The 23,767-nt window shown below is 47.8% G+C and overlaps 1 protein-coding gene across 2 annotated transcripts in view; it reads right to left on the bottom strand.

Moving 5' to 3' along the window:
* ankfn1a (ankyrin repeat and fibronectin type III domain containing 1a) overlaps positions 1 to 23,767 on the bottom strand; it is a 104,968-nt gene that overhangs the window by 80,447 nt on the left and 754 nt on the right. For both annotated transcript variants that reach the window (XM_026177781.2, XM_080305768.1), the window contains exons 2-6: positions 21,635 to 21,762; positions 21,297 to 21,536; positions 19,119 to 19,354; positions 13,385 to 13,641; positions 1,241 to 1,278 (exon numbers count right to left, since the gene is read on the bottom strand). In XM_026177781.2, coding sequence (XP_026033566.2) covers positions 1,241 to 1,278; positions 13,385 to 13,641; positions 19,119 to 19,354; positions 21,297 to 21,536; positions 21,635 to 21,750 — 887 coding nt within the window. In that variant the 5' untranslated portion in view covers positions 21,751 to 21,762. The remainder of the gene's footprint in view (positions 1 to 1,240; positions 1,279 to 13,384; positions 13,642 to 19,118; positions 19,355 to 21,296; positions 21,537 to 21,634; positions 21,763 to 23,767) is intronic.

The raw sequence follows: 23,767 nt of genomic DNA, 5'->3' as shown, positions 1-23,767 counted from the left end.
TGGGCAGCTGGGATTCCAGTGTTTCAGCTTTTGCAAAAATCTGTAGAGAAATGCGACTTTTCTTCTTCTCGTCACGATGCATCGCGCGTGTCCTCCACAGAGGTTCGGTGAAAGACGAGCCCACATCACAACACGTCCACGGTCCCTTTCAGTTAGAGACCCACCGGTGAAAGAAAGACACTCAGATCCTGTATCAGTGAAAGCTGTGAAAGGTGTTCAGACAGAAAGCTTCACATGTATTTGTTTGGAGTTCAGAGATGTTCTAAATCTGACGATGTAACAACGGCATTTGTGGTTTGAGAGAAGGTCCTTTGAGCTTTCTCGGTCCTGATGACCTCGCGCTTCTGTGGCCATGAAACATCCATCCAAGCAGAGAAAGAGAGGTCGCATGAATCAGCACGAATTATCCTACTGGGAAGCACACCTCCACATGCAGAACACCAAACCTGAGCTGAAACAAGCCCTAACAAAGGTGTTTTTAATGTTTCGACTCACCTGTGGAGGTGGCAGCAGGAGTCCACCGTACAAAGCACACACCAGGTTTGAATCTGGCTGACCTCTGCCTTCGACGTCGTCTCCTGACATGGCATCCGTCAGCAGGTGGGGGCACCAATCATGCCCCCCCCCCCGGCTCACACTGGTGAACTCTTTGTTGACTGCAGAGGTGAAGAAGAGCTTCCTTTGAAGCCACCTCTGCAGTCTTGACTTTGCACTCACTACCCACAGCTGGTGGTCTCGGGTGGAGGTGTGAATGGCCAGCATCATATGCATGAAGAAGATCTCTGGAGAGAAGATCCAGAAACCACAACCCGGAAGCTTCTGTGTCCACAATGATGATGAAGGGAGTGCAGCTATGGCGACGCCCTGCACCCTCTGGCTCTGTTTTATCACATCTTTAACTTCAGAGTTAAACTCTGAGGCGACGAGTTAAACCGACAGAAGCCTGGAGGAATATTTGCTGTTGTTCCAAAGTTACTCCAAACCTGCGAGCTCGCTCCCAATTCAAAGAACAGCAACACTGTTTGCTCTAAAATATCTCTTCTATTAACTTTGAGAGTGAAAGTGGAAAGCAATAAGCACGGTGACATAATCGGGTTTCTCAGCTCGATCCCTCGGATGAATTCAGGAGGTCGCACCTCCTGTTTTATTAAATCAGGACTTATTACACAGGAAATGATTCAGGCGAGCAGGGAAGAGGAAACAAACGCGGGATGTTGGGAATATTTCAGAGAGCACTCACTTTTTCCTGGTGTCGTACCTCCCCGAGGTTCCCGGGCTCTGCGGAGGACACAGAGGAGAAAATGACCAATTTCTATGCAGGACCATGCAGAGCAGTGACACATATTAAAGCACCTCTATTCCACTTCAGCGCCACGTTTCTGCAGAGGAAATCGCATTAATGCGTTCCCCTCTGCAGACGCAGCAGCGTCTCAGCACTGCAGCACTCGTCCACTCTCCCCGCTCACTCTTTTTATTCCACTTTATTCATCGCTTACCACAGCGACATCACAGATCTCAGGTGAAACAGAAGCAGGTGCAACTGTGAGAAAGTACCCGCCTCCTCCCTGATCTCCTGCTGTTCTGCATATTTGTCTCACTGACATGTTTCAGATCATCAAACTCAGAGAAAACCAGAGTTTTTTTAAACGATGATGTCATTCATCGAGGGAAACCATCCACCTGTCAGCTGTCCTCAAACCTACAGCCTGCTGTCTGTGACCACGTCACTGTGGACGAGCTTTGGTCACCATTGGAGGGTTTCCAGCCTGAACAGGTTAAGGTTTCTCGGCCACTTCACAGCCTTTGTTTTGGTCTTCTGAGCCAATCAGAGGTGGGCTTGCTGCTGTGTTTCTGATTATTGTCCTGCTGCATAACCCCAGTGCCCCTGAGCCTCTGTAACTTCGGGATTTTTGGGTCAAGCAGCTGCAGACCATCACACCACCATGTCTGACTGTGATGGTGGTGCAGATGTAAGAGGACTCAAACACTCCAGGAAGTCATCCACAGAAGATTTCCCAAAGAGAATATATGAAAGGACTAACACGGTGCAGAGGATGTGAGGAGGAAACAGACATTTTATTTAAATAGCAAACCACAATGGAGGGAGGGAAACGAAGAGGAGCTGGCTTCTGTTTCCACTGTAATCGTGTTGATCTGTGTTACACACTCCACCTAACAACAAATAAGCTAAAAATCTTCCAGCCAACATTAAAAAAAGTCTCTAATGTAAAGTTAAGTCTTTTGTGTGATTTGGTGCAATAAATAAATAAATGAATAATCCAAAAAGTAGTTGTATTAATACTGAAACAAGAAAAGGAGCTAAAATATTCCCTCCAAACATAATGTATGAATTCAAAAAGTCGGCGCCCATCGTCGATCGTTGGACTGACGAATGTCGGTTGGAAACATGTTACGCTTACAGCCTTAAGCAGGAGGCTCCATTCTCATGGTTAGGAGCAGCCAGGTTACCCCACTCAGGACGACAACGCCGGTGCATTACTTACCACACCCACCAGAGGTCGTTTCAAACGTTTCTACACGCTTCGAAGCCTCCAGGTCGGCATTATTGGTCAGATGATGTCATTAAAATGCTTCGCAAGGCTCCAACAGCACAACCGCAAACCAGAGGGCCAGTTCAGGTGAAGCCACAGGCCACGCCCAGGGATGGGAATCGTTAGTCTGCCTATTGATCCTGCTTATCAGCTAATCAGCTGATTTCAGTTCACGTGTCAGAGGAAATGGCGACGCAGTCTGGAGCATATAAGCACATTTTTGGTAAAGTTCAAGCTGCATCTAGGACAGAAACACGAGCATTGTGCTGCTAACACTTCGCTTCTTTGCAACTTGCACATACAGCATGCTAACGCTAAGCTAGCCAAGAACCCAGAGTGAGCAGAGCGAATGGCGACCCCCGCGGCCGGAGCCTGAACTAAAAAACAGGAACAAGCAGATGATGAGGCAGAATTTTTAAAGCAGAATCACCGTGACGATCGAGTTTCTGTGCTGGTTTTCATGTTTGCTTTGAGTTACTAAGACATAGATCTGAGAGACGTGTGTCCTCATCAGTAGGGATGGGTATCGATAAGATTTTCACGATTCCGATTCCATTTTCGATTCCGTTTAACGATTCGATTCTTTATCGATTCTTTTTAAAAAGGAGAACACTAAGGTCGACTAGCTTAGAACTTTGTTTTATATCTTCTCTTTGAACAAGATAGAAATTTAGGAGTAACATGGCCTTACAAACCCAACAGTGAGATCTTAAGAGATCCAGCCTGCGGCTCTTCAATGGGGTGTCACAGGGTCCCCGGGAAAAAAAATTGTAAATGTAAAATAATAAAATAAATATTCTTCTGTAGCAATAACAAAGTATAACATAAATTATTCTGTAGCAATTACACAAGAATATCCAGTAATGTCCCTGCCTACAATTAAACACATTCACTTACTGAAAATCATCTGCTGTGGCAAATGGGTGCAAGCCTTTGACCACAAACTGAGTCTCTGCTCGGTGACATTCGTCTATCCTGCCTGAAAGGAGACGCTGCCGGCAGACTGCAGCGAGAGCTGCCAGCATCTGAGCCAGACTCTGTCTCTCTCATCATGGTCACTAAATGCACAGTAATGGCAGGTTTTGTAATAAGGCAGATCGCGCTAACATAATATGCACTGTTAGTTGATTATTTACCTGCCGCATTAACGGGAGAGGACGTGCAAACGTTAGCGCTGCTGCTGGGTTGAGATTCACGAGTCTGGAGCGAATTAAAAACATGACATTCATTTAAGGTTATCGCGTGTTTGTGAGCAAATGCTTTTGCATATTCGTAGTGTTTCCTCCCGTAAATGAAGTATCTACTTTGCAAGTATTGCAAGTTGCCCTGTTGTCATCCGTTCTCGTAAAGTATGACCAAACTTTTGAGCGTTTGAGCCGCTTAGGCGCCATGTTTCCTGCCAGGTAAATGACGCTCCGCAACGTAGTGACGTCATTCGGGGCGACTGGAATCGATAAGGGAATCGTTTGTAAAAATGGCAAACGATTCCAAGGAAATGAAACAGTAGGAACCGATTCTCAACAAGAACCGGGTTTCGATACCCATCCCTACTCGTCAGGGAGTCGTGTTGGCGTGGAGCCTCAGGTTTATATTAAATGGTGATTATGAGACAGCGTGTTCGAGCTATATTACAGAGTAGGGCTGAACGATATATCGCATTTGCGATAATATCGCGACATGATCAAGTGCAATTTTCTAACCGCAAAGGCTGCGATTATACTCTGGACATGTCCAAATTCATGGGCTGCATCCTCCTGAGGCCGCATTTGTAGACCGATTACGTCACAGCGACGCGCCGAAGGCTGTCCAAATTACTACCATATCCCAGAATTCATAGCGCGGCCCAGCCAAACTCCAGTTTCCAGCAATGGCGGCCGCTACTAAGTTTTAAAATTACTCATACTAATCTTTCAGGGTCACAAAATAAACTTTTAACATATTTTCAGGCGAGAAAGTAGTTGTGTAAACATCAAATATCTGCTCGGTTTATCAAGATATCCCATATTTGCAAAAGTGCTTCGACGTTTTCAGAGGCGTCTGCTACCCACCAGCTCGACAGCTAGCCGGGAGCTCGAGGGTTACTGATGCGGCCGAGAACGGCACAACTCCCGGCACATCATTTTCAGATCACCGCGGAGTTTCGCTGCTCGGGTTAAACGTGATATATAAGTCACTTAGACAACCTAAAAATGTTATTGTTGGGCTTTTTTCAGTGTTTTGTTTGTTCGTGAGTAAATCGGTTTGGCTGAGATTAAAGTTATTAGATTAGATAAAATAAAACTTTATTAATCCCCCGGGTGGGTTCCTCCTTGGTTTTCACACAGCTGACTAAACGTCAAACAGAAAACTTATTAAACAGAAGTATGAGACAGTGGAGAATTTACACCAGTGTCTGGTTATATTTTAGATAGCAAGAAGCAGACGGCCGAGTTTATTAAACTCCACCGAGACAGCGGTGACGCTAATCAGAACTAGACCGTCCAATTTCACGCCTTTAAACTTTAAAGGCGTGTTTGTGTGTGTGTTTATACAATTGCTATTATGTTTGCACTTTATGTGTAATGTTACTGACTGCAGAGATCAGTAAGATGTGTGTATTTTTTATTTATTAGTTTTATTTATTTAATATTATTTTTTAATTGAATGACTGTCTAGTAGTTCACAGATGTCGAAAAACTGAGTGTGGTAAAGCCACTGATTTTGTTTATGTATATTTCTGCAATCTGCACATTGTACTGACTTTCATTTTAATGTTTACACCAGGGTTCCTTGTCAGCACTTTATGCTCAGATGTTTGTAAGCTAAAAATAAACTATTGTGTATGTTCAAATATACTGTTGTGATTGAAGAAGTTAAATAAAAATGTCAGTCATCAATTCATGCATCACCTCATGTCATCATAACAGAGGTCTGTCTTCCAGGAAAGAACAGTTTAAAATTAATGTAATATAGTATTGGCCATACTATATGATGTATTGCTTGTCTTTGTTTAATAATACAGAAGACAAAGACCTTAAAAAATAATCGCATATCGCATCGCAATCGCAATATTGGGGCAAAAAATCGCAATTAGATTATTTTCCATAATCGTTCAGCCCTATTACAGAGTAACATCAAAGCAACTTCACGAGTACAGCAAATGACCTTTTCTCAGGAGTAATGAAGTAACATACTGCATTACTTTAAAGTTCTGTGTATTCTGTGTAATAGATTACTTTTTTGAGTAATCACAACAAAGAAGGTAATACGTCAAGCACGCATAAACGTTTGACCCACAGCGTCAGTCATTTCTTTATTGCTGCGTAGCGCATAGCGCCTCTGCAGGACACCAGAGGAACTGCAGGTTTTGGTGCTTTCTTATATTCGTGATGTTGTAAAAACTTTTAAACACTCGGTCACGTGTCACGTCGCGTCAGATGCGCTTAGACGTGAGCATAAAATAAATCTGAGGTGCTTCTGAGTTGCTGTGTAATCACCGGTGTCACCTGTTTAAACATCAGCAGTCCCTGCCTGCTCCCCTCTGGGGGAAATAAACAGTGTTTGCTGAGTCTTTCCATGCATGAAGGATGCTGGATGCAGGAGGAGGAGGAGGAGGAGGAGGAGGAGGTGGTCGGTTTGATTCAGGGTGAAAGTATTCAGTTGCCTTGACGACCGGAGAGGACGCTGCGAGGGAAAATTGCTATCTGTACACAGTGCTTCGGCTCTCTGAGACGCTGGAAGGCCTGAAGATGCTCAAACAATGCGGCGCCCGGCGGGGCTCCACCCCCGACACGCTGAAAGTCGTATTTTTCTCCTCAGTTCAGTCAGACCGACGCTCCGTCCTCAGAACTACACAGAACAGCGGTGCAGAACTGTTGGAGAGGGGGTGCTTTTAACAGTGTTTAATGTTCCTGCACTTCTCTGTGCCAGCATGAACCCAACCCCCACCCATCCTCTAAACCCCCACCTGCAGGAATAAACCTTAAACCTGGCCGCTCAATATTCACACTAACAGCTGCTTCGTGTTTCGTGAAACCAGCAGCTCTGAGAAAAACCAGCATCTGAAGCTCTTTCAGGTATTTCCTGACAGCAAGTTCACGCCCATGAGCGGCTCGGCAGTGGCGTGTCGGGGTAATGGGCGTGACCCGCCCTTCATCGGGTTCAGTGCTGCTCTGAAAGCGTCCATCACTGTCTGTGATTTCTCGGCACGCCTCGTTCCTGCAGAAAGGTGCTCATTACTTCAGACGCTCTTCCTCCGATTCGACGAGGGCGTCCTGGAGGCTTTGTTCTCGCCGCCTGTAAGACGAGGTCATCGCTGAGAGTCACAGGCAGAAGAAAGACTTGCTGAGTGTTTCCGGTGTGATCGCCGAAACAAACCCGAGGTCTGAGCTGACTCCGGCTGTTTCGAGTCAGCTGAAGGACTTTGGCGATGCAGCGGCGAGCGCGACTCTGAAGTCTGAACAAAAGCAGGCCAGCAGCTTCATCTCTTTGTTCGTGTCGGCGTTCGCCACAGACTTCACCGGCCTCTGAGTTTAATTGGTCACCTTCACCTCCTTTTCTCTGAATCGGCCCATTTCCTGTGAGGACTTCCTGTCAGAGGACGGCCTCATTGACACAAAGCTCAGGACACGTGCACCTGCACGATCAATAATCATGGATGACCTAATTAATGTGCAGAGCAGCACAATATGAATACGTTCTTTTTCAGGATCAGATTTCTGAGGAGGTCAGGTGTGTCGTTACAAGCATCAGCACGGTTTAGCAGAGCCTCTCAAAGTCGGCCTCTGATTGGCTGGGGTAGAGTGATGGTGTCCCTGTGGAAAGGTGAAGAAAGGTTCCTGTCCAGGTGTGTGCCTTTAAAGCCCTTCAGATCCTGGCAGAGGTGCTCAGAGAACAAAGAGGCGGAGGGTCTCAGACCTCGAGCCTTCATCACTTCCTCCTTCACTCTGCTGGTATTTCTCTGAATGCCAACACGCCCAGCCGGCCCGTCTTTGTTCGCGCTTTAATGTCACAGGAAGTTGTAGCGCAAAGAGTTGGGGGTGAGGGACGCAGCCCAGACTTTACTTTCAATTAATGCCGCCAGCTCTGACCTTTTTGCTGGTGTTCACTTATAATTTTACCTTCTTTTGTTTTTCTCTGTCTGTGAAAGCAGAGTTCGTCTTCCTGTTCAGCTCAGTGCGTCAGAAACATGAAGCTTCACGGAGACCGGACCGTTTAAAAACACTCAAATCTTCTGTGTTTGTGTTAAAGACAAAACGTTGTGCTAAACTTTCATGTAACACCAGTTTCAACCACAAGATGGAGCAGCGCTTTAATTGCCACACTTTCTTTTTCATAGTGGCGACATGAAAATAAAAGGTTAAGGTTATGCAGCTGCTCTCTCTGCTCTCTCTGTCGGGCGATCGTGGCTCAAGAGTTGGGAGTTCGCCTTGTAATCGGAAGGTTGCTGGTTCGAGCCCTGGGTCAGACAATCTTGGCCATTGTGTCCTTGGGCAAGACACTTCACCCGTTGCCTACTGGTGGTGGTCAGAGGGCCCGGTGGCGCCAGTGTCCGGCAGCCTCACCTCTGTCAGTGCGCCCCAGGGTGGCTGTGGCTACATGTAGCTGCCATCACCAGTGTGTGAATGTGTGCGTGAATGGGTGGATGACTGGATGTGTAAAGCGCTTTGGGGTCCTTAGGGACTAGTAAAGCGCTATATAAATACAGGCCATTTACCATCTCTGCCTGCAGAGGGCGTGTTTCAGGAGTTCCGCTAACGTCCACCAGGGAGCAGCAGTCAGCCTGCATTATTAGCAGTGGAGTGGATGACATCATGAAGGCTATCTTTTAGCTGCAGTCTGTTTTTTTGCTGCATGATAGAAACAGTCTTAAAAACAGCTGAGTCTGCTTCTTGGAGAGTTTGACTTCAGCAGACAAAAAGAGCTGCTTGCATCTGTCACTGATAACGCTCACATGCTTTTATCTTTACAGTACTTTATCAGCTGTGAGGCCTCATCTACCTCACTCTGAGTGTAAGCGCAGGAGGAGAGCCTCTCTGGGCTGATGCTGAACATCTGTATCGATACCCAGCTCGATCTGCAGTGATCAGACCTGAAGGGACCTCACTGACTCAGCCTGCCTGTTAAGCGTCACCGCTAATTTGAACTAACCTCCTGTTCTCCTGTACGCTCGCCACGCGGCGGGTGGACGGCGCTGACTGCAGACGGCCGAGCCCCTCCCGCTCCTGCTTCTCTTTTCTAATGTGAACAAGGCTTTCTGTGTAGCCGGCCTGTTGGCCTCTCCTCGGGCTAATTAGCCCTCCAATGCCGGCATTCATGGCCGGGCGGGGAGCCCGCAGACGGGGGAGGCTGAGGCCCCCCTCCTGGCAGGGCCCACCCGCTGGGTGACTGACAGGCTGACTGCCGTGGTCACACATGTCATGCAGCACGGCGGTCCGGCAATCAGGTGAGATTCAGCCGCAAGCTGCTGCTCACAGAGAGGCGGCGCCATCAGACCCCACATTAAACTTTATGAGCTCCACCACAGCCAGTGTGAAGAAAGGTCAGAGTTCAGCAGCGTGAGCTGTGAGGTCATTGATCCAAAGTTAGTGAACAATCATCAAAACTATCTACCACCACCAGCACGACCTCCCACTGCGCGCTGCCTGCACGCTGTCCCACTCCCAGCAAACAGTGAGGAACGTGTCATGAAGTCCACTTTTACTTTAATGTTGTGACATGTTCTGTGTCCAACACGAGACACGGATGCCACAGCGAGCAGTGAGGCCTCTCAGGACGACCTTTGACCTCTTCCAACCTGATTTTTTTATGCTTGAAATGTAATTCCACAACACTAATGTAACTACACTATTGTACTTCATCACACTGTGTAACATGACCTGAATGGATTTATTACACATATAGCAGATACTAACACACTGCAATGTAATTAAAATAATTATACTTGAAGATAATTTTTTCAGTATGTTAGTAATTATTAAACTTTATACTTAAAAGTATTTATAACTGTAACTACGCTATATTTAAAAAATACCTATTTATTACATTTTTAATTAAACTACATTTGATCATATTACATTATAATACATGTTGTTTATAGTGTTAATTACACCGGTGTACGTCAGTCACGATGTAACCACACAGCAACATTTATGTTTACACTTTGTTACAATGTAAAGGTGCAAAGTTTAAAGGTACAAGTGAATGAATAACTACACTGTAATTAAACTGTTATTAATTAATGTATTTAGACTGTAAACAATTGCAGAATCCTTTTCTTCGTCTTCTAGCTGCTTCCTTTAGGGGGCGCCACACTGGACCATCTGCTCCACCTCCTCCTGTCCCAGCAGCCCTCTGCACGTCCTTCACTACATCCATGAACCTCTGAGGTTTTCCACAAAAGTAAATCTTTAAACGTGTGAACCGTCTCGCCACAGAGCGCCGCCGAGGTGACGTCATGAGCTCAATCAGCTGATCAGCAGAAAACTGCTGGGGGATTCCCATGATGCACTGGGTGCTTCTTCTTCACTTCCTATGTGTTAATAGACCTCTCTGCACTGAATCATACCTGCTTATCCTGTCTTCCTTCTCTCACCCCAACCAATCGCAGATGGCCCCGCCCCTCTCTTAGCCTGGTTCTGCTGGAGGTTTCTTCCTGTTAAAAGGGAGTTTTTCCTTCCCACTGTCGCCAACGTGCTGCTCATAGGGGGTCATATGATTGTTGTATGTAGTATTGTAGGGTCGACCTTACGACATAAAGCACTTCGAGGCGACTGCTGTGATTTGGTTTATAAATAATTTGAATTTCTTCTTCTTATGTTTGAAGTCGGAGCGTCACAGAGCCAAAGTCTCATCGACTTTAATGTTTTGGGTCATGCCTGACGACTGCAGAGCATTTCTCTGGACCCTCATCATCATCACCACAGGTGTACACGTACTGGGAGGTGTACTGGGGGATGTGGTTACATTAATGGTGAGGAGTGAAGCTGTGGTTTGCGCGCAGCCTCAGCATGCAGCAGGTTAATGCGGCGCTGTCATGAGGGGAAGGCAGCACTCCAGCGCTCCGCAGCCTGTTTGTTTAAGGATCAGCAGTAATAAGACGTCAGGCTGAATTTATGGAGCTAAGATTTTGCGGTAGGTGATTCATGGAGGATTTGGAGCGGAGCAGCAGCTGATATGATTAGTCCCGCGGGAGCACGGATGCTCAATACAGCACTGTGTGAGTGTTTGTGTACAAAGACGCCGAGCGGGCCACAGAAAAATGTCAGAGTAAACAGGAGGCGTGCACAGAGCCCGCCTGTGTGCACGCCTCAGCCCACATCACCCCATCGCGGAGTCGAGGATGCCGAACGCGCTGCTGCTGACTGAACGTGTCACACAAATAAAAGTCCTGCAAACACTTTAATGAAGTTACTGTTCCCTAAAAGTTCCCTACAGTGGGGCAAAAGCACCAACCCTCTGCTGATTGGCTGTTTAAACTTGGCGGTTGCTCACTCAAAACAATCAGATAAATGAATCCATACACAGGAAATCTCTCCGCGAATGAGGGTCGTCCATCACTGTTTTACCTTGGATCAGCTGACCACAGCCTGCTGCGTGCAGCGACCAGCAGATGCTGCTCCAATCCGCCGCTCTTTACCCCAAAACAACTGTTTCCTGATGATGTTCATGTTAGAGTCATGAAGGAGCAGGAAGCAGGGGGAGGAGTTTAGAGCAGGCAGGTGTTCATTAACTGGTCTGAGGGGCGGGGACCTGGAATGAGAGTCGACGAATTAGGTGTCGCTAAAACTCAGGATTTAGATGGCTCGTCTGGGAAATCTTCCTCCTGGGGCTCAGGTACGATGGGAGGTCTGAGTACCTGCCCTGCGTACTCAGCAGGGTGAATCATCGCTTCCTGCAGCAGCTGCAGTCACATTAAACAGGCCCAGCGGATGAGGAGGGCGCCCCCTGCTGGTGCTCAGGAGGAGAGGCCTGTTACTACTGATGGTTAAAACAGAACGTGACATGAAGCTCACACAGAGGCGGGAAACACGGATGTATGGAAGCTCATCGCAGCCCGTGATGAGTTTGTGTTACATGAGAATTCAGTTATTTAAATTTTGAGTCAAAGTATTCTGTTTTAATGTTAATAATTATACATTTTTATCAAAACTGGGACTAAAACAAAACCAACTGAAATTAATTTTTCAATGTTTTTATAAATTAAGAATTTCAACTTGATTTTTAAATAATCATTTTGACTTTTTTAGTTTGTGTTTTCTAAAATTTTGCCTTTTAGTCTTTTTTTACCTGAAACTCTGATTTAATGTCAGAATCTTTGATTTTCTCTAGAAAATGTTCTAAGTTTTAAAGTAACGCGGTGTTCCTGTAAAAGCCGCTGAGCCGGAACAAACAGACTTTGGAGTGACATCACAGCGTCGCGCTGTCGGGGTCACGATTCCCAGAAAGCTGCCGTTTAACGGCTGAACGCTGGAGCGGGATGTGTTTATGGTGCAGGTGGAGGTGGGGAGGCGTCCCCGCCCCGCGCGCAAACAAAGGCGCCGTTTCCCCGGGTTTATGACGGGAGCGCTGCTGAGTCACCGGGATGTTTCTGTGCCGTCAGCCGGACGCTGACGCAGACACGACGGAGCGGACGGAGGAGGAACCGCCAGCTGCTCTGCTCACAGCGAGACATCGCTCCGTCAGTCAGAGTTATCACTAATCTGGCTGCTGATTGGACAAAAACACGAAACAGTTTGTTGGCTGAGAGAGAAAAAGAGAGAGCGAGCGGAGACGAATGCAGGACAGCGTTTCAGCGACGGAGTAACAAACCTCGTCAGCTGAAGCTCAAACACGAGGACGTCTTTATGTTTCTGCCTTTAAGGCTGTTTAGGCCACACTGAGGTGACGAAACCGACCTAACATCAGAATTAGTCCTGAGATTAAAGAAAAGCTCAAAATGATCTATCAATGGATCCATCCCCAGCGCGGCTCCCAGAGCGAGTCTGGACGCTCACGCTGATGATGGTGACGATGATGGAGGCGGATCCTTTTCCTCTTGTTTCCTGATGTGTGTGTTTCATGATTTCAGCTCATGATGTTTCTCCTGCAGTTCCTCTAACGCCCACCAGAGGCTCCAGAGTGCGAAGCATCGCTGCTATGTCCAGGAAATAGACTGGTCCTGTGTTTCACGTTTTCTCTCCTCGTCTTTCTTTTGTCTTCGCATCATAAACTCATCCTGACTGAACGATCCTGACGTCAGTATCGATCGCACCTCTGCTCGGGCGGATCGGCATGTCCTCCGTCATCGATGCAACAATGACCCACTCCTCTAAAGCCCGCCCAGTCTTTTACAAAGCAACCAATCCATCTTCCTCTTTCCTGTGACATCACAGCAGCGGTGGGAAAATCCGCTCCCTCCCACCGTCTGACTAATTAGAGCTGCTGGAGGTGACCAAAACAGACGCCATAGCCACGCTCGTGACCTCTGACCTACCGCCCACTGTGTCCGAGGTGGACACAGTGGGCGGGGACAGCGAAGCGTCGCGATTTTTCTCACTGCTGGCAAAGGTTTCCCTGTTGAAGCTGTGTCAAACGTGAGGCACGCTGACTCACCGCGGCACGAGGCTGGTCGAGGCGGCGCCGCTGAGAGTCTGACACACAACAAAAACACACAAACGCTCCGAGCACAGCGGTGACCACGAGAGCAGCTACAAAGATAAAAGCTGTTCATCGGGAAACAGTCAGCTGCGTTTCCCACAAACAGCACCTGGGAGAAGGTGTGAAAGCACTTCCTGTCCTGTTCTGATGATGGAAGCTGGGGTCAGAGGTCAGCTTTAGTAAACGTAATCAGATAAGAGGAAATCCAGACTTACGTGGATGCTGCGGAGTTTCTTCCGGCCTCTCTCCAGCCGGTTCAGCAGCCTCAGGTGTCGCTGCTCGCCGCCCACCGGCTGCAGCAGACGGTCGTCCACCGAAATCGTCTTTCTCAGCAGCGCCCGGTCTGTGGCCCACGGCAGGGAAACTCGGGCCGCCTCCCCCAGGGGAAGACTCCTCGCACCTGCTCCTCCTCCTCCACTCCTCCTCGACCCCGGGGACGGATCAGGTGACCACAAGTCCCGCTGAACAGAGCCTGCAGAGAAACCAGAGCCCTGCTGCGTCAGGGGGGCGGTGTCGTGTTCCCACTCACCCACAGTGTGTGTGTGTGTGTGTGTGTGTGTGTGTGTGTGTGTGTGAGAGTGGGTCAGGTGTAAGCTGACCACCTGAGCTGCTGCATTAAAACTACATGAGGAGGCCGAGGGCGTCGGCAGCTTGTGGCTCACATTCAAATCTCCACGTCAACCTTTTTAACCAGAGACAAAACGGCGCTCACTGAGCACGTGCAGATCCACAGCTGATGTAAACACACACACACCCACAGCTGCACACACACGTCGTTATGAGAACGTGGATAATTTCATCAGCAGCCGTTCACACACTCAAACTTTATAATCAACATCTGGCTGAACATCAGCACGAGCTCGAGAGAAAAGAGGAGGAGGTGGGTGACAAGGCGGCTTGCAGCACAGACCAAAGCTGACACCGCTACGTGCCCACTTTCATTTTCTCAGATGTAAACTCTCCGTGGAGCTTTGTTACATCACTTCCTGTGAAACGTTACAGCTAACTAAGTGAAACGTGAAACATGACTGGTATTTATCCAGGTTACTTTTTACCTGAAGTTGATTTCTTTGAATAAATAAATCAGACTTTATGTATTTCAGCTGCAGTTTACTCTGAGTTATTGCTTTGCGTTTCCTGGTGCTCAAAAACACGACCGCAGACGGAGGGGCGCGTGTTTGAGGACATCGTGCTCCAGCCTGTTTGCTTCCACAGGTGCGTGCGATGAAACGTGAGCCTCGCCGTGGGCCGTGTTCCTGAGGGTCAGGTTAACGCTGGAGGTAAGGCACCAAACCAGGCAGCACGATAAATGTTTGATGAGGAGGAAATCCATTCAGCTCGCCTGCGAGCGCTCACAGACGAACACCGAGTGCAGCCAATCGATTTCATTCACCAGGAGAGGTTTGAATCCGCCTGGTTCATGAACGGGAGGAAGGTTTGAAGGCTTATTCTGCGTCCTCAGCTCTGTGTCATCGCCATGCCACCACGCCAAGACGCCCTCCTGACCACAAACTCACTGTGGGCGCAGGACATCAGACGAACAACAACAACGAAGCGAACCGGCCCTGCGAGCGCCACACAGAAAGTCCCACAAACCATCAAACAGTGAAGGCAACACGCGCTGGTCACAGTGATGGCGAGTGGCCACCAAAGGCCATCCCTCTCGCCGTGCACCGCCTCACAGGGTGCTCGCTGCTGCTCCGTGTGAGGAGGCCAAACACAGAGCGGTCACCTGCTCCTTCATCATGACTGTGTGACTGTAGAACAGCTTCACCATCTTCCACCATCCAGGAGGTAAACTCTCCTTATAAGGAAGAATGTGGGCGTGGAAGCACGCAGGTGTGTGGATGATCCTGAAGACAGGAAACATGAAAGCACAGCGCTCACGACACACTTTGAATCATTTATGAATAAAGTCTGTGTGAAGCTCAGCTGATCAGCACAGGTGCCCTTCCTCACTCAGCTGGACTCACAGCTCCCTCTGCTGGACACACAGCACACCTACACCCAGACACAGACTGCAGCAAGTCCAAAAAAACCCTGCAAGTTACAACTACGAATTTTGACCCTATTTTTCTTCCTTTCATCTGATTGGTGAATGTCATGTCAATCACAAATTAAACAATCCAATCAGAGAACAGATGGGTTTGGCTGTCGGGGGGCGCTTTTTTTGAACTGCAGGTCTTTGAAGGGAATAAATGCCCTTCTACATGCCAACCCAGCGTTTTCCTTCATCACCACGAAGGAAAACAGTCTGTGGTCGTCCGAGTTTGGTGATTTTTGTGTCACAGGTCTACGTGTTTAATACAGGGACTTCCACAGCCTTTTCAACAGCGCTGCGGACGCAGGGGGGGGGCAGTGTTTTGGAAATGACAGTCTTCATTACAAAGCTTTCTTCTGGAGTCTTGATCTCCTCCATACCTGCTTCATACCCTGGAGGACGGGGCTGTGGCCCCCCCACACCCTCTAGCAGATTGTTACATGGAGAAACCTTTGGAATGCAAGCATGCTGATCCACACAGGTATGCACACAGGTGTACACACGGGTATTCACAGACGCGGACTACAGCTTTCTTGGCTGCTGCCTCAAAGCACATTGTGCGCTGTCTATCTTGCGTGCTGCACAATATCGTTTATTATTTAGTATCTACTGATATCTACTGCTAGCTAGTTCATTGTGATGGTGCTGTTTTTTTTATTATGTTGCTCTTTGTTGTTTGCTTTCTCTTCTGTTTTTTTCTCCATACAGGTGACCCAGGTGTTTGTTTGTTTTTTTGTTTTGTTTTTCTTTCTTCCCCCTCCTTCTCACCGTCTCTTCTCCCCTTTGGTTTTCTTTCTCTCCCTCTCTTTCTTTCATTCTTTCTCCCTGTCCCCCAGTCATGTCTGTCCCGTTTGTAGCAACTGAAAATAAAATAAATTCATAATTATAATAAAGGTCAATCAAATGGACCAATATGGCAAGGCAATGATGATCCACTTGGTAAAATAAATCCGCTTGGCATCTTTCTTGGCCTTAAGACAACAATTCTGATGCTAAAGATCCAAACGGGACACACAAAAAAAAAAAAAACCCACAAAAAAAACACAAAGCTTTCTTCGTTATGAATTAGCATACATGTTTTTATTGAACATTTGAAGAACTAGCAAAAAAACAAACTCTTGTAGTTCACATAAAGTCAGAGATAGAAACGACAAGGAGCAGGTGCATCTACTACAGGTAGAGCTGCTGCAAAACCCCACAGAGCCCAGCAGCCTGCAACACATTCTGGATCCTTTGCTTTTAGTTAGCAGTTAGCATTAGCAGCACATCCTGCGTCCGATGTGAAAGGACTTTTATGCTGCGCACTGTGACTCACAGCAATGGTCCCGGGTCAGCCCTGACGTTGTGTTAAACTAATCCTAAAGTAATAATGTTATTTCTAACCACTGATATAGCACAACTTTATCCTTTCAACAGCTACTGAAAGTTAGGGGACCTAGCTGCTATCGGATCTTTATATAGCGATTACCCTTCAAGGACCTGCAGTTCAAAAAAGCGCTCCTCCGACAGCCAAACCCATCTGTTCTCTGATTGGATTGTTTAATTTGTGATTGACATGACATTCACCAATCAGCTTAAAGGAAGAAAAATAGGGTCAAAATTCGTAGTTGTAACTTGCAGGGGTTTTTTGGGCTAAGTCCACACACAAATCTTTTTTACAAGCACAAATCTTTTTTACAAGCACAAAATATTTATGACCACATTTTGAGCCCATAAAAGTGAGACACTCACTGCAACTTCCTGTTGAAGTTTGCTTCCCAGAGTCAGTAACACGAGCCGCTCCTGCTTGTGTCATCTTTTAATGTTTACAGCGGCCACGAGCTGCTGTCGCTCTTTCTGTGCGGGTCTTAATAAAGATTGATTTTGACCATGAGGAGACAATCGGTGTTTTCACTTCCTCCTATGTGTCTCAGGTGTGCTGAAGGACGGCAAAGATCTGCAGCATCCTCAGCTTCCTGTTTCAGGATGGAGGCTCTGAGGATCCTGTTCTCTCATTTCTGCTTCAAATAAAAGCTTTTTTGCTGGAAAACTTTTGTCTCAAACTTTTGTTGGTGTTGCATTTTTTCTCTGAACATCTTATTTTGAAGGTTCTTTCACTGAGGTCACCTGGGAGTTTCAGGGTTTACCTGATTTTAAGAAGCAGCTGGTCTGCTCACTGAGCCTCTGGGGGGCGCTGTAAACAGGATATCAGGATAAAGGATAACCAGCTCAGGACTTCCTGTTTGTGAAGCAGGTCGGTGTAAAAAAGCCAGTAACCTTTGCCCTTTATTTATTTATTATTTATTAACCTTTATTTTACCAGGAAAGGTCCCATTGAGATTAAAAACCTCTTTTTCAAGGGAGTCCTGGCCAAGAGGCGACAACATGTTAAAATTACAAAGTTACATACATAAAAGATGAACACCTAAGAACAGGAGATGGGGCGGAGTCCTAAAGCACAGCTGTGGTGTCACTGATGGTAAAACTGGTTCAGAGATTTAGCCACGCCCCTTCGTGGACCGCTGTGAAACTCTAACGAACCACCTCCACCTCAGGCTTTATCTCTGCATCAGCTCATTAACTCCACCCAGAACCAGCAGCAGCTACACCACCTCAGACACGATGTTTATCTCACACTGAAGTTTTTATCCAAACGAGGCGCCGCAGCCTGGGCGGGCGTGGAATAACTGAGTGCGAGGAATCAGCAGGACAGATCAGAAAAGACGGAAAACCTGCGACGTGAAGCCGAGAAGCAGCTTAACCCTGCAGTCTGAGGAAAGCGCGCCAGAGATCAAACACCTGATGGATGCTGTGCCGTAATCTGCTCAACAGGAAGCTCGTTATCATTCTCCAGAAGGGTGGAGCTAAAGAGAGCAGAGCAACACACAGGAAGTGGAGCCCGGTAAACAAAACCGCCGCTCGGAGCCATTAGAGACATTCCTGACTCGACGGCACGCCCACAGCTCCACTCCAACCCCACGTCCAGTCTGCCGGCAGCTACAACCTCCACCCACGACAGACCTGTCTCTGTGGGTGTGGGAGAAACAAGACACAGACTCCTGACGTGGCTGCTCGACGATGACCACAGGGCAGAGGGGCTCAGCCTCCGTCAGCCTCCGTCAGCGCCAACACAGACGTCTCACTGCTGATTTCACCTATAAACAACTTCCTGTTTGACTCACTGTTTACATACTTGGCTCATTTTCTTCTTCGTGTACTTTTTTAGTCTCGATTTTGTATTAAAGTCGAGTTTTTCCCCTCGATGCTTATTAACACGTCTGCACTTCCTCATTTTCTTATTACTTCTCACTTCCTGTTTTATTTTGGTAGTCATTTGTGTCATGATGTGTTTACTTCCCCCGTCTCGTCCTCACTGGCTGGTCTCACCTGTTTGTTGTTACCCAGGTGTTTCAGCCCTGTTGAGCTGCCTGCATTTAGCTACTTTATATTTTGGCCAATTAAAAGCTTCTGGGGTTGGCGATGCCATAAAGCACGTCTACACAGGAAGTGACGGACAGCGATGCCGCGACCAGAGACCCACTCCTTCTTTCAGCCTCCTCCTATACCAGTATCCTCCTCTGAGCTCTTCCTCTCCTCCTCCTGCCTGGTGGCTCCACCTTCATCCTCCACCCCCTCCTTCTGTGCACATGAGCTGCCCCTCTGATGGACTCGTTTCTGATCTCGTCCCAAACGCTACCTGATCAATCTCTTCTCAGCTTTAAATGTTAAAGCATACTGCTGATTAGAACGTTACCTAGGCAACCGAGCGAGCGATGCTTCAGTTTAATGCCCTCTTAGAAAGTCAGACGAGTCAGATCTGACCTTTGACCTAATCTCACTGTCTGTGTCCATGTAGACGTTCAGAGGAGCATGTTTACTCCAGGCAGGAATGAGTTTCTCACACACACACACACACTGGCTGTTGTTACCTGAAGAGGTCCAGTGGAGTCCTCCAGGACTGGCAGCGAGACGCCGCCGCTTCCTGATGCTGACGCCACTGTGGGAGGCGGAGTCTCCTGCGTGAGTGCCATAGCTGGACCGTGAAGCGGCAGCAGCGGGAGGAGGTGCAGGGGTGGAGGAGAGGATGGGGAGGAGGGGTGTGGACAGACAGGTCGCCTCCTTCGTCAGAGTGGGCGTGAGGAAGGTGGAGTCTCTTTCTGACGACCTGCAGGGATCCGAGGAGAGAAAAGTCAGCACAAAATAAACACGACACGGAGAACTCCTCCTCTAGCTGTTGAAGCAACTGGAAACACTTTATTCAGGAATACTGTGACGAAATATCCTGTTTTCATCAACACTTTGGGAATAAAGTATCCACACGGCATCCCTGCCACACCAACGCTGCAAATCGTGTAAAAACCTGGAAGAAGTTTAATGTATTTCCCATTAGACGAACACAGGAACATGCCGGTGTTAGTCAGAGCACCGCACTGAGCTCTGGTCACATCAGAAATCCAGCTTCCCTGCAGGGATCAGGGAGCAGTGTGAGCAGACTGCGAGAGCTTCAAACAGCAATCGTTTGAGCGCTGAACGCGACCCTGAGACGTGCGGGACGGACAGGTAACCACCACAAACCAGCTGGTACCTGTCCTCGGAGACAGCAGCTGCACCGTGATGCTCGGATCAGATGCCGTCCCTTCTTCTTCCTCCGCAGGAAAAGATCCAGCAGCCGAGCCCAGCTCAGCATCCGAGGACACGCGCTTCAGCAGATCGCTGCAGAGCACTGCGCCCTTTACCGGACGGCCACAGCCGGAAACAGCGCTGAAGGAAAAGCTCCTGTCAGGTGTTCACTGCCCAGCAGGGGTGTTACCTTACCTGTGTGTGTGCGCGCAGGGGGACAAAGGCTGGGTGAGGAGAACGGAGAGTCGAGCGTTTCTGAGCCTGCTCTGCATCAGCGTGGGTCCAGATCTGTACAGAGCGTGCTCTGAGTTCTGCACACGTGAAACAGCTGAGTGAACAGAGCATGAGTCAGTGAAAGGTGATGTCTGTAGATGTTCTCTGTTCTCCAGCCAGCAGTACAACAACCACATCACTGTCACGCTACCAGCAACAGCAGTCGTTAACGTCCTGTCCACGGACACACCATAAGGAGGAGCTCTTCCTGTCATCAGGCTTGGAGGGAATGAGACATGGACTCATCCACAGGGGCTTTGTCTACACCGAGCTGCTCTCTAGCTCACAGTCACAGTCTGAGGAACGAGACAGGGATCGAACCTGCAGCCATCCCGTCCACAGACGCCTGCTTAGAATCAGTCTTCTAAACATGTTTTGGACCATTTAGAAACCGTGCACGAGATTCAGGAAACACATGTCACTGTGCAGGAAGTGGGAAACTGTGATGGGGAGCAGCTGTGTTCTTTGAGGACGGTGAAATCTGTCAGAGAGCCCTGACAGAAACTGGAGTCTGTGGATCTGACACTGCACTGAGTGTTTCCTGCAAAGAAACCAACGAAGCTCAGACAGCAGGACCTGGCTGGAAACGGATCTGTGAGCGTGACAGGGAGGACCTTCCACTCGGCAACCTGCTCCTATAGTTCGTCTGAAGAGCCTCCAGCTGCTGCAAACACTCATAATGACCCCACTTCCACACATTAGCTGTACATTTCCTCTCTATAAACAGCACTGTTTCCCCTCGGGCTTCCTGCAAGCTTATCTTTGCCTACAGAACCGCCATCTCCACGGTGCCAGGCGAATGCTTCATGAGCTCCAATGTTTCTGCAGGACGAGCGGCAGGATCCGCCTGTGCCCTGACAAAGACGTCTGACAGACCCGCCCGAGGCTCTCTAAAGTTAATCCTGACACTTCGAACACACGACAATAAACTTCTGTCTTTTGTTTGGACCCAGCAGCTGCTTCAAAACTCCAAAGATCAGCTCAAACACGCAGCATGATCCTGTTTATAGACGGACAGTGAGAAGGTTGAATGGCAGAACATTTTCCCTCAAAGGATCTCTTTAAAGTTTCATTCAAAGCACCAAAGGGCCTGATTGGTTCCTCTGTGCCACAGCGCTCCACCGTTATCCAAAAAACCCTGAAATCAGCAAACTTCATGGAAACGGCCTCGAAATAAACCCAATGAAAAGCATAAACAGGTGAGCTGGGGTTACCTGTCGATTTCTCCCGGCTCGCTGCAGGTGGAGCGGCGGGAGTTTGAAGCCAGCGACGAAGAGGAGGAAGCCGGGAGCGAGTTGGCGGAGTGGAGGGACGCACGTGAGGAGTACGAGTTGGAGGAAGAGCCCGAGGAGGTGTGGGTGGAGTCCAGAGGCCTGGAAAGCAGCAGTGAGGACGGCATGCACAGCCATGTCTCCAGGTCGGAGAACTTGGAGTAGCTCAGCATCTCCAGGACGCTGTGGGAGGAAGGAGGTGGAGTTACAAAGGAATCGACACCACAGCAAAGGATAAACAGGTTAATGAAAACCAATCAGCCCCTGAGAATTTGGCTCACCTTTCCTCTCCCACTCCTGGGATGTCATCTTTCTCATCAGCGGTTTGAAAGATGCAGGAAGTCCGGGAGTCACGTGATGACAGCAAAACACAGGAGTTATCAGAATCCACGGACATCTTCGGCCATATCTGCGGGACATCAAAGAGGGGGAGTTAAAACAACAACAACCTTCACACAGGTGTGCAGCAGCTCTCTGTGTACCTGGTGTTTCCCACTAAGACTTCTGTATGCAGCTTCCAAGGCTTAGTTTCTGCAGGTTAGCCCGTTTGTGTGCGTTAGTCCTGCCTGACATCATTACCTACCAGCCGGTTAGCCAGGTAGTGGTTTTTGTGACTGCATGTAGGCCTGCACTCTCTACAAGGTCACGCTGTACGAAAGTCTCACCTGGTTAAAGAAATGTTAACAGACATTTGTTTAACTTTCTGTCCCTGTTAACAATCCTACAAATTCACTCTGCTAATAAAGAAATGTTACTTAAACGGAAGCTTGTAGCATTGGCTTGTTAGGTGGTCATGAGATCGAAAATGTGACGTCAAACCCGCAAAGGATTGTGGGTACGAGTGGTAAGCGGTACTAGCGCACGCAGGCTTTCACGTGAAAACAGTCACACAGCGATAAAAAGAAACAAAAAATGGCAAGAAGCTGTTGTGTTATTAGCTGCAACAGCCGGTCGCATGACAGCCACGGGAAGCCGACGGTAAAGAGATCGTTGTTATCGGATTCCGTCATGGAAGAAAAATCGTTCAAACCGAGTTTCCGAAGTAACAAAGAGGCGACGGACGGCCTGGATTGCAGCCGTTCGAAGAGCAAATATAACGTCCCAGAACGCTGCAGCTCACAGGTCAGTCTGCTCCAAGCATTCCCACAGAGGTCAGTCTGCTGTTGTAGTTATTACGTCATTTATCATAATTGGTGATGTAGGTTACAAATAAGTCTTAATTTGAATTGAATTCGTTGCTTTGCTGCTTTGTTCACTGTGGCTTTGCGGGCTAATGTTTGTTGTTCTTTGTAGGAAAAGCAGCCTACAAAATGCTGGGATGCGATCCAGACTGGGCCCCTCTATCAGCCTGGGTTTCAAGCTGCTACCACAGCCAGATCTGATTGGTGAAGAGAGAGCGAGATCAAAACAGCCACGTCTGCATATATGCGCCCAAGTGTTGTATGAAGCAAGTGATACTGTCTCAGTTTGTTGTTTGATGTTTTGTTTTTGCATTGTTGATTTGTTTTTCAGCGAAGCAGCTAATAAAGCTGATGGATTTCTACAATGTTGCCTCTTTGCTGTGAGATTCTGTAACAGAACGAAACAATGATGCCAGTAATAAATAAAGACAATGAATTGAATGAATTACCAAACACTTATTTTATTTCTATTGGATCTGAAAATGTTGTGTAACACTACAACCTGAAACGACACATAGATGCGTTGGCCTGTAACAGCAGCTGTGAGATGGAGTCGTCCAAACCACCAAAGTAAACTGGAGCTGGGCTTGTTGCAGGATCTGATGCTACCAAACATGTTGTGAGTGTGTGCGCTCTCACTTAGGACCATATAATAATAAACGTGATGAAAGTTGTGCAGCACGCTGACGTCCTTACTCCACTCTGTGCTCGTGTGGGTCTGACCCTTTCACTCCTTTGATTTCTTCCTCGTACTTTCTTTGACTCTTCGTCACGTCTGTCTTCGTGCGGAGCTGCCGAGTTCTCCGTCGTTTTGTACAGAACTGTTTTTGGGGCAAATAAAATGCAAGTGGGGATTAAACCGCAGAGTTAATGGTTACCGGTGCTGGAAATGCTGGCGCTTGATGCAGTGTTTTGATTTTGTTGCCACTCGTACCCACAATGCAACGCGTGAAAGTCACGTGGTCTGTCGATCTCATAACACTACTTTGGTAATTGTGTTAGCTGGTGAACTACCGTTAAGAAACTCGTCTTCATTAATTAGTTATTGCAGAATTACAATATCCAGAATGTGGAGTTCTAAGTTGAATTAGCAGGTTTCATCTTATAAATTAGCTGTTTAATTAGTAATGCTGCTTGTTACTTTGGTTGACGGTATCTTACGGGTCAAACCAGTTAGTTGGTTAGCTGGTAAGTGGTGGTAACAGTCACACTGCATGGCAGTCAGATGATATT

The sequence above is a fragment of the Astatotilapia calliptera genome, chromosome 8 (genome assembly GCF_964374335.1).
Source record: "Astatotilapia calliptera chromosome 8, fAstCal68.1, whole genome shotgun sequence".
Lineage (NCBI taxonomy): Eukaryota > Metazoa > Chordata > Actinopteri > Cichliformes > Cichlidae > Astatotilapia > Astatotilapia calliptera.
Note: the sequence above shows the minus strand (reverse complement) of the source record. Positions and strands in the feature narration are given on the sequence as shown.